The sequence below is a fragment of the Haliotis asinina genome, chromosome 6 (assembly GCF_037392515.1).
Source record: "Haliotis asinina isolate JCU_RB_2024 chromosome 6, JCU_Hal_asi_v2, whole genome shotgun sequence".
Classification (NCBI taxonomy): Eukaryota; Metazoa; Mollusca; class Gastropoda; order Lepetellida; family Haliotidae; genus Haliotis; species Haliotis asinina.
The window spans coordinates 65,050,212-65,061,715 of record NC_090285.1 but is presented as its reverse complement, the minus strand read 5'-3'; the positions used below and the strand labels follow the sequence as shown (position 1 = coordinate 65,061,715).

Here is an 11,504-nt window from a genome sequence, read left to right as displayed (position 1 = left end):
CTTCAGTCACACAGACCTGGTATCATGATGGTAAGCGTGTGCTGTCGACTCGCGGCTCGATTCCCGTGCAGGTCTCTCTTCCCTGTATCCTCGGCTCACCTCAACTGCAGTTCCAGGGATTACACATCAGAGTGAGTTGTCAATGTTGTCCTTAAGTCAGTGCATGCACGGTATCCTGGTAGTGATCCTGTTTGAAAAGCTAACACTGAGCACTTCGAGCATTGCATGGAATACCAGTTGGCTGATGTCAAAAGGGGTGTTCGTAGAAAGCAGATTTCAGTCGTACTCACCTCGTATTATTTATCGTGTCTTCGCAAGCCTTAGTCACCATCATTTTGTGTCTGTATATATCGTACTGTTGTTCTAGAAGGGAAGAGGGGTGTTGACTGTTTGGGGTTTTTGTTTGTTTTAAATTTTGTTACTTTAGGCAAGTGGTTAAACCGTTCACTCGTCCAGCCAAAGATCCTGGTTCGATTCCCATCGTGGGCACAATGTGTGAGGCCAATTTCAAGTGTTCCCTGCCGTGGTATTGCTGCTTTGAATACTGGTAAAAACGACATAAAACCAAACTCACTCACTGTTGTTGTTGTTGCTGTTACTTTTTCCAATTGCCCATGTAGCAAGTTATCAGCCTAAACTTGCCTTTGACTATCTAGCCTAAGTGAGACAGAAAAACACACCTACGTGTTAGTGATAGTTGTATTTCACCAAAATAGTGGAATTCTTCCTTGGCTTCAAATTTTCTTCACCCAAATCCTTTTTAATTCTCACTGTTAATTCTAAAGTTAAGAGATGAAGTTTACTTCAGCAAGGTAATGTAGTATACAAGCAGCTGTAGAATATCCATCAGATGAGATGGTAAGTTAGAGTTAAAATGTAGGGCCGCATCTTGACTGTACAAGCAGGACCCCCATACTGTAAGCAGGTCCCCCATTCTGTCTCTGACAGCCATATTAGTATCCCACTGCAACTATGTAGGACACCAGTTCAGCTCTGCAACAAGAGGTCACAGTGTTATCTGACTACATGGGTCATATCAGTGGGAGAATTGGATGAACTTGTCAACTTGGACACAGACAAGCGTGAAATTGATTTGCTGAAGCAGTTAATTGTCTCGTTAGTTTCTACAGATAGTGATGGATTCAATTTCAATAACAGTACAAGAGACCATTTTAGCCAGCAGTTACAACAGTGCGTGAATGAGAGAATCATTATCTATAGCTCAGGGATTTGAAATGATGGCTATTGGTTCGACATGGCAATCAATGTTCAGTTAATTATTGGATTCAATATATACTGAAATATATTTAATGTGCATTGATAATGTTGTAGAGGCTACACATTTTACTTACATTATGAGCATCTATGGCAACATTATACAAACTGATCTTTTAGTCCTGGAATCTGAGGTAGCTTAGTGGTTAAAGCATCATCTTGTCACACTGTAGACCCAGTTCAATTCCCCATATACAGTGCACTCTGTCTAAATCAGACTGGCTTGAGACAAGTAAAAAGTCTGAATTAGACAGCAGTCCAAGGTACTCCGAGATTTCCTTATCAATGCCTGAAATTGGGACCGTTAGTTCAGTCCAGTTTATACTGCAATCCGAGAAAGACACAAACTGGACAGAGTGCACTGCAGATATAATGTGAGACGTCCATTTCTAAATGACATCTGGCATGATATACTAGTATCTGGAATACTGCTAATTACTCTAAAGCTTGAAACCATACTGGTTGTCCCTATCTGGCCTGGACAGAGTGTCTGCATGAGATTGTATGACAAAGGTTAGTTCTCACATGTTTAAAGCTGAATGGAAGTTTCACGAGCAACTTCATGTGGCTTTTTGGCCATCAATGCTTGTATGCCATTATGGCTTTGCTGCATTCTGAACAAGGTGCCATATCACACAACTAGATCATCTGTTTGTTTCAGAGGACCAAAGTCTTTAGTTGGCCGAGATTTCCTGACTCTGAAGGACTTCCATGCCGAGGAGATCAAACAGTTGATATGGACTGCCAAAGACCTGAAAAAGCGGATCAAGGAGGACAAGGAGGTAGCCAGATTAGGAACACTCTCTGGTTCAAATATGAAATGATATCAAACATTTGGGATGTATTTCTCCTTCTGTAGTATTGGCTTTGGAACAGAGTTTCTAATGTTATACATATACTTTGTTGCTCATCATTGTTTTGTTGTATACATGATGAGTCCCCTATATCTTAGGTTCTATAATGACTGTCTTCTTGTTACCGGTTGATTCAGTTCTACTTCTCTTGAAATTTCCTTGTTTAGGAACCAATTGAATTTCAAATGGCCTTATTTTAATTCTTACTGAGGCCAGACCAATTTTATTTTTTGTTTTACTGATCCGCCTGCCATATTTTGTCAAGAGTAAGCGAAAATAAAATAAAAGTGAATTTTCCCCACTCAAAATATAAAATCCTATTGTTTTTATTGGCCAAAAATGTTAACTAAAAAGAAAATCTATAGACTTCATAAATTACCAAGAGTAGAATACTTTGAGTACTTATAGAGAATATTACTTTCATTGGTGATTTTATTTTAATATTTTTCCATGAAAAGCCATAAAACAAGAAATAAAATTGGTCTGGCGTTAATATTCCAAGTGCTCACATTACAGTATAGTAAAAGCTGTCAAAACCAGCATCTGTCCAATTCAACAAGTTGTCAAAACCGGCATATAATCTCAGTCCCATCCATGGTTTGTACATTTATCACCAGCTCTACAATCCAGCATGTTGTCTAAACTGGAATGTTTCTTCAGTCCCAATAAGTGCCGGTTTGGACAGCTTCCACTGTATACCTGCACTAACTCCTGGATCCATTCCCATGGTTCTGGCCTTGGTTTTCTTTAACATTTGGCTGACCAATCAAATCAGATAAGGAGAAGCTGGTAAGTTAACATTTAATCTCTCATCAGCACTGTTTCAGCCAGATAGCTACTGAGGAAAAACAAAATGGGTGATTTGGAGAAACAAAGCAGCCATTGCCAGTAGCATGGTATACCACATTGGTTATGAAAATCAAAGGAATGTAACTGGAAGAAACACAGAACCACAGGAAAAGATTCTGGGTTTGGTGAAGGTTTACTGAAAACTCATCACGGGAGTTCATTGTTGTGTCATTATTGTAATGGCACATTATTGTAATCTCTTGATTGTGTGGTCCAGACTTGATTACATACAGGAGATTGTGACATTGTTCAAGTACTGCTCACCTTAGAGTTAGAAAACAAATACCTTGTAAAATAATAAGTAATGAATTCTGTTATCTCATATACAAGCAGCAATTTCTAGCCTTTAGGATTGTGTTCTTTTGAACTTGGCTTTACATTTAAAGTGAAATGTTAGAATTTATTTCCTTGATAGTAATGATTTAATTGCTAGTTAACATGTTCTAGTTTTTCAAAACATGGCCTCTCTATGTGAAGATTGGTTCATATTACCCCTTAAACACTTTGGTTGTAGGAAGATATGACATGTACCCAGATTGTGTAATAATGATAACAAGAAGTTTGGAATATGCTATGTAGATACTTTATTGTGAATGCCATATTACCTTCATTATTGTACAATATTGAGGCAGCAATTGTGGCAGACCAAATTTGCTGAACATGCAAATGAACTGAAATGCAACTCTGGCTTTTTATCAAGTTTTTTAAATAGAAGGCATAAACATGAATGTTTGCTTTTATGAGATTTCCGCTTTTTTGAAAATTGTTGTTTCTTTTGCTGTTCAGTAAACCTAGCGTCATGTGTAAGCACAGGTGACTGGACTGTTAGTTCAGTGCAGCAGGACTGTAACACAAAATGCACTGGTCTCCTCTCCATGTTCAGTAACACAGAGTTTGAAATGTCATGCAGAGCCCCATATGCGTGATTTAATATGAATTTGTCCAGGAATGTGAATACAAGTGGTGTTCCTGTTCTAGAGGATCCAACCGTTACTGGGCAAGTCCGTGTCCATGATCTTCCAGAAGAGGAGCACACGGACACGTCTCTCTACAGAAACGGGTAAACATTCTTTGTCATTAGGGGTGGGTGGGGTGGTTTATGATGTAAATATTGCCATGTTCAAGTTATCTTGCAATAAGGGGCGTTGGAATAGCCAAGAGGTCAAAGCGTTTGCTCATTACACCTAAGACCCAGCTTCGATTCCTTCCATGGGTACAATGTGTGAAGCTCATTGTGGCATTCCATGCTGTGATATTGCTGGAATGTTGCTGAAAGCTGCGTATCACTAAACTCACTCATCTGGCTAGGTAAGGATTTCAGAATATTCATGAGTGTATGGATGTATGGTCAGATAATGCAAGTATTTGTCTTGCCAAGACAGATACTGAAACTTTATCTAGATTCACCAGTTTACTTATACTATGGCACATTACATCTGCTGGTCTGGCTTGTTGTTGTAGGTCTGCTTGTCTCATTTGTAGGAATGGCCATGTTGGGAGGTCATGCTGCATTCCTTGGGCCTGATGACATCCATCTTGGTGTGAATGAGACCATCAAGGATTCGGCCAGGGTGATGAGTGGAATGTCAGATCTGATTCTGGCCCGGGTGTATGGACAGGAGGATCTGGACAATTTGGCCATGGAGGCCTCAGTTCCTGTCATCAGTGGACTCTCCGATATGTTCCATCCATTGCAGACACTGGCAGACTTCCTCACTTTACATGTAAGTGTATGTTCCAAGCACTGCAAACAATGGCAGTCTTCATCACTTTACATGTAAGTATGTATTCCAAGCACTACAGACACTAGCAGACATCCTGATTTCATCTGCCAATCTGAATAAACTTGAGACTCCATGACTGTTTTCTCCAACCACAGGAACACTTTGGCTATCTGCGAGGAATGAAAATTGCATGGGTGGGCGACGGCAACAACATCACCCACTCCCTCATGATCGGGTGCAGCAAGCTTGGCATTGACCTCAGTATAGCTACCCCAAAGGTAGGGAAACAGCTGCATTGACCGTATTAGCTGTTTCTTTTGGTTCAATTAACATGTTGCATGCTGACTGACCTGTTAAAAGAATACATTAAATTCATGTCTCCATGAATTAGCTTGTCACATTCCCTCTCAGTGGACATTAGGGACTCTGTAAGTCGTGACTCTCGAGTCAGAATGCCATGCAGATGTTTCTTTGTTATTATGCACTTACAAGTTGTCAAAATTTCTGTGCCTTAATACCCACGTTCTAATACTCTCTCCAGAGAGACTTGACCTCAGTGAATTTTACTGTTGCATTGCTAACATTTAAACCCTGTTGTTATTACTAATGACTTCAGACCTTTGCAGGTAATCTGAATGTATGGTTATGGAGCTCTTTGTATTTCTCTTGCAACAAGTTGTCCTTGGTATGATTTTCAGAAAATGTAAGCACGTCCGTGCATACAGAATATTTCAGTAAACATCTTAGAAAACCAATGGAGTTTTCAGACTTGTGGATAAAATCCTGGATGTACAATGCACATATTCATTTTTTCAGCATATAACCAAACCAAACTTTCTTTGTTGTTTGTTTATTCCAGGGCTATGAACCGAACCCCAAAATAACAGAGTATGCCATCAAGTTGTGTGGTAAGGTAAGGCTTTGCTAGATTGGTAAGCTTACAAGTCCACAGTTTACATGTCAGTGAAATAGGTCAGTGGGGTAGCCCAGTGGTTAAATTGTTTGCTCTTCATGCCGAAGAACCGGTTTAGATTCCCCAAATAAGTGCAATATGTGAAACCCATTTGAGATGTCTCAAACATAATATTGCTGGAACATTGCTAAAATCAGCATTAAACCATACTCACACACTTGGATATAGACACATGACCATATGCTTAGGAGTTATGTCATTTTAGTTGTCATGGAGATTAGAATAACTGCCAGGACTAAGAAAGTCGTACTATATTTTCACTAACATTCTGACAATGAGCACCATATAAGCCATTGTCCATCCTTCATATTAACCATTCCTTGTCGTATGTGGCGATGGGCTAGCACAGTGGTTAAAGTGTTTGTTCGTTTGTTTGTTCGTCCTCTGCCATGATATTGCTAGTGGCATAAAATTAAACGCACTAACCTTGTCGTGTTGGTGTCATGTGGATTACATCCTGTCATGCTGCAGCGTAAGAGTGAATTCAACATGACCACGGACCCTCTGGAAGCTGTATACCGTGCTGATGTGGTTGTCACGGATACTTGGGTTAGCATGGGTCAGGAGGAAGAGAAGCAGAGACGTCTCAAGGACTTCGCTGGCTACCAGATCACTCGCAAGGTTAGAGGTTTGCCAGCGGTGCTTCACCCACTATTTCATTCCTGTATATAATTTGGCGTTAAAGGGGCACTGAGGCGGAGCGAATAATGTTTCTTGCCAACGATCTAATTACGAAACCAAGCTGCAAATCGGTCAGCACCCGCTGCATTGACCGTGACGGACAAAGGGACTGGGCTTCTGTCCACATCAGCAGAATTTCTTCACCCTAAACAGTGAAAAGGCCGGATGCCCATCATATGCCATTATTTTAAAATATCCATGGTATTCCTTTTCTGATTGTACCAAAATATCCTAGCAGTGTATTTTTTTCTGATGCCTGGATGGTATAGTGCCTGATTCAATATGATCCTATTTCTGTGTTTTTTACATCGATATTTCATCATGTCATGTGACAGTATGATGTCTACAGGCACGTAGCAAGCCATTTGTTTCATATAAGTCTGACAGATTGCAAAGCTTTATATTTAGATAGTTCTGAGGGTTGGTCCAGCTGTCATAGCAAAACTCATGCATAAATTTTGGTAGCTATGGTAGCTAACCTGGTTTATTATCTATGATAGTAAAAACACACAGTTGATTTATTTGAATTCGTAAACTAAAAACGACTTTGCCATTGGTAGAGAAATCTGAGAATTTTCTTACGCTGAAAAAACTGATTACACCAATTTACCCAAGTACACAGCAGATGCCTGTACGTATTTCTTATGTAACGAAATTCCATTGGTATCCTCAAAACAGTTTCAGCCCATCAGTGTTTTCAGGCTGCATGCGACACAGAGATTACATCTTCCTTGCTGTAACTTGCGTTTGATGGTGTAAACCTACATGTGTTATTTGTCATTCTCTCGATGGTCAGTTAATGAATTTATAACAGGTATAATTAGTAGTAACACCACTTAAGTTACTCAATAAAGGTTCCCATTTGGCATTTGTCCTGTCTGGAGTAAATACTCAACATTATACATTAAGGTCTGTAGTGGCAAATGTATTTGTGTTATGTAATATGTGCATGTAAGTGATGCAAGAGGGTTTATCAGCTGAGTTACAAAAACAAACACTGATCAAAGGATTAACCAATAACACACTTACTTTTATCTTCCACAGAGGATTTGTCAAAAGGCAGTGTGTGTAGATGTACTAATCTATACTGACTACACCCTGTCATAAAGTGCGAGGATAAAAACAACATCCTCCCTTCAAAGAATTAACCACCATTGCGCTGACTGATTGATTGCTCATTATTGGTTAACTAAATTACACAGAATGGCGGACACCATACAATTATTTGCCAGGTTTGCTATCTTGGGTGACCAAAGAGAGGTTTATCAGGTTTTCACCAATGTGAAAGACCTGAAACGATGTGTTCGCAAATTAGACTGTTGTAAGAAACACGACATAGAGCAGGATTATTTACCAGCTGCAGATGAATGGAATATCGTTCATTTATGTGGATATTGATGGATACATTCCTGAACAAGGTAGTAGCCGGACATTGTTGCTGTAAGATTGGTCTGTTTTAAATTCATGATTTGCATTTTGTTTTAATTTATTTGTTGTATAGCATTCAGCAGAATCTTTATGACAGAAAACACACACTAGATTGCACGTAGGGTGTGTGTTAAATAGGATCCACATTGGCAGTCTGTACAATGTCTAAATGTTACAGTCACGTTACAGATTTACTACAAGTATAAGCAGACAGTGTGTTCTTTTATTGATTTTCAAAATCATACAAATATGACCAAAAACTAATTAGGGTTATGAGACAAAATATAAAGACGTACATTGGCTTCATTATTTTTCCGCCCTGATAGCTTTTTACCATTTCTACCACTGGCAGATGATTAACCTTCAAAGTGTTTGATTTGTTTTCATAATACATTTGTATTGAAGTAAAAATGACTTCACCTTAGTTGATGTGTCTATAATTAAACTCTCAATTGCGCATACGGGCTGCGCAGCAGAGTCACAAATTCTGGGATATCATCGGGGTATTCAGGGGAGACAAACAATAACAAAAGGAACAACCAGTCCATGGAAATTGCCCCTTTAAGTCTACTTACTGTAATGTTTATGTAATGGGTATACAAGGTGATGATCACACAATTTAAAAAAGATTGGTTTTGTAGTCTGCCACATCTCTGAGAAGACAGTTATATCTTTTGCCCACTACAATTCTGTTGCAGGATATGTTGGCAGTTATTTAAAGCCATAGCATCCCAATACTTCAAAAAAATACTCAGTCCAACCCCTTTTGAATATACTGTAATTGTGGTGGTAGAAGAAAACGATTGTTGATAACGTTCTGCTGCAGATGTTGAAGGAGGCTGGAGCCAACTGGGTGTTCCTCCACTGTCTACCTCGCAAACAGGAGGAGGTGGATGATGACATCTTCTACGACCCAAACTCCCTCGTGTGGCAGGCAGCAGAAAACAGGAAGTGGACTGTCATGGTGAGCTGCATTATGGGATAAGACTTTGAAGGATTGAAGGAGTTTACTTGTCAGCAGGTTGAAAATAGTTAAACATATTTTTTTTATCTTTAAGGATAGCTATTATTTACATGCTGGAGCCATGTTTTACTTATGAAGCAGGTTTTGCATAGGTCCATATTTCTATATAAGGGTATGAAACAGTTTTCTTTTGTTGATACAATCATCAAAATTGTAAGGTGAAACTCTTTGAAACAGTAATCACTCGCTCAGTTGAAAGAATTGAAGAGGTGATACTGAAGCAAAGCATAAAGTATTCAAGGCTCTTATCCATGTGTTAATCATAGAAACGGATTAGAAAACGAAATCATCCCATTTGTTTCCAGGCTGTCATGCTACATCTACTACAGGACTACACCCCCTCCACACCCAGGCCCAAGTTTATACGAGGAGAGTGATGTTTCAATTCAACATCTGCTGCAAGACCCCGAAGAACTGGATTTGATTCCCCACATGGTGACAATGTCCTCTGCTGTGATAGTGTTGGAATATTGCTAAAAGCAGCGTAAAATTAAACCCACCCACCCACTCCACTACAGAAGACACCCCCCTCCCCTTCGCAGGTATACGTTCCAATAAGACTACGGCTCAGCCTGATGAACTTATTATCTCCCTTGGTTGGCTTTTTAGCTGGGAAGTTGAGCCTAGCACTCACAACTCACTTTTGCTTTTTAAATTATCTAACGGATTAAACCTGGCAACACAAACCAGAGTTCTTGCATATATATTTTGCATATATAAGTTTCGGTCCTGTCAAGTTGTCTGTATGATGTCCCAAAAATCTGAGTTGCACTGTCAACCAACCTTCACAGATGCAGCTGCTATCTTTGTTGACACTGGCAAACAGCGTCTTAGCTGATTGGCTACTGAGAGAATGCGAAGCCAGCAAAGGGAGGTAATAAAATTATCAGTCCGACCTGTAGATGCATCTAGGGTATAGTGGAGACTTTTGGAATGTATAACTTGGAGAAATCGAGGATGGATTTCATTGGAATCATGACAAGACTAAATACTTAGACTGAAGTTGTGAAAAAGGCTAAGATTTTCAGGATGTGTTTTTGTAACATTTGAAAAGAATGTCTGTCAGCAAAGGATGTCCCAGGACATGGGGAAAGGATGAGCAGAAGTATAGTAAAAATCTTGTCTCAACTTTGCTTCTTGCTACATTTTCCCTTGACATTTCAAGCATTGGCCTTCCAGATTCTTAACTTACAAATGGGACTATCGTACCATTATATATGTGCCGCATTTCCTGTAATAAGCACCAGAACTCTAATAAAAGTTTGGTAAAGCAGCAGTTTAAGAAATAAGAGCCAGGTCTTTAATAAGTGTCAGGTATGTTTGATAAATGTACTCTCCCTTGATCCAAAAATAGATGTATTAAAGAATGTTGAAATGTACCTGGGCGCTTGTTAGAGGAAATACGGTTCTGGTATGTCTATACCATATTTTCAGAGATTGTCATCTCAGCCTCACACTTCAGATATGTGTACTTTGTTCTACATGAGAGATCTATTTTATCTGTTGTTACATATGAGATTACATTGTTACATGTATTTTAATATGTATTAATACAAAAAATATGTATTATTGCTCTGCATAATATACAAAAGTACTTCCATCTTTTGTGCCAAAACTCTTTTTAAAACATGGACCAGTTTCATGTGATCTTACACTGATTTTCTTGGGGTGGAATACCAAACTATGTATAGAGAGAGATACATAGTTTTGTAGAAAAATTAACATGGGCATTATTTTTTTCCACAAAGAGCTTGCTATATTATATAGTCATTGTTGTTTTGCACATAAACTAGTAAATAGATATACAAGTTATCAATCACAGACGGGAGATATTTTGAATCATAGCATCACCTGTGACTTATATGGAATGACAGGGAGCTGTGTCAACTGTAGGAATAACACCAAGCCACGGTGTAACCATAAAACATTTAAAGTGATAGGCTCTGAAGTATTTTGTTTTATTTTTCTTATTTTTACACAAACTCAGCAGTGTTAATTGTCAATGGATGTGATTCACATGAAGTCATGTTAGGACTATTTGGCATCAAGCATGACATATGAGTTGTAATCTGTTCGTAGTGTAGACTATTTTAAGTGTTAATGTGAAAATGTTATCAGATATTCTATAATTTAAGGTCTTGCATGTCACATAGATACAAACACAAGATTTTGTTTGTTGCTGGTTTGTGTATCTTGTTGTAAATGAGGACAAATGTTGTGTGCGCTATGTATGTACTTTTTTGTGAAATGTAGCAATATGTTTTGGTTGACAGTATATGTCTGACAGTATTTTAATTGCATTTCACACGTGTCACATTTATGACTGGCTGATGCTTAGAATAAATAACATTGACACAAACACCTCAATTTACGACTCTTTGTTGGTGTCTTTTCATGTTAGAGAATTTAAAAATAGCTGTCACCTTGTTGGGCACAACTTGGTGTTTTGTCGGATATGCATGCTTATGAAGTTGTTGCAGACTGGGCATTAGCTGTTACAATGCCTATTGAAAATATATATCCTTGATCTGATATTATGTTATTTAATGAATGAGTCTCAGAATGAATTTATAAGACATATCAAGGGTGTTTTTGTTTGTTTTCCCTTCAACACACCATTAATGCGGTAAGTCTGACCTACATGAAATCCGGTTTACTACTCAAATACTGCCAATATGCCTTTTGTCAAAGTAGTC

At 38.7% G+C, this 11,504-nt stretch overlaps 1 protein-coding gene across 1 annotated transcript; it reads left to right on the top strand.

Moving 5' to 3' along the window:
• Positions 1 to 11,388, top strand: LOC137286462 (ornithine transcarbamylase, mitochondrial-like). The gene is made up of 9 exons (XM_067818347.1): positions 1 to 131; positions 1,937 to 2,057; positions 3,957 to 4,038; positions 4,461 to 4,702; positions 4,858 to 4,980; positions 5,562 to 5,615; positions 6,147 to 6,296; positions 8,611 to 8,748; positions 9,114 to 11,388. The coding sequence occupies exons 1-9, from the start codon at positions 25 to 27 to the stop codon at positions 9,183 to 9,185; spliced, it is 1,089 nt and encodes a 362-aa protein (XP_067674448.1). The 5' UTR covers positions 1 to 24; the 3' UTR covers positions 9,186 to 11,388.
• Positions 11,389 to 11,504: the final 116 nt, after the last annotated feature.

What these genes read in the sequence shown, in the direction of transcription:
- LOC137286462 (XM_067818347.1), top strand. Translation starts at nt 25, where the DNA reads ATGATGGTAAGCGTGTGCTGTCGACTCGCGGCTCGATTCCCGTGCAGG. An exon ending in ACGTCTCTCTACAGAAACGG is followed by an intron (nt 4,039 to 4,460) that starts GTAAACATTCTT and finishes TCTCATTTGTAG; the next exon opens with GAATGGCCATGTTGGGAGGT. An exon ending in CAGACTTCCTCACTTTACAT is followed by an intron (nt 4,703 to 4,857) that starts GTAAGTGTATGT and finishes CTCCAACCACAG; the next exon opens with GAACACTTTGGCTATCTGCG.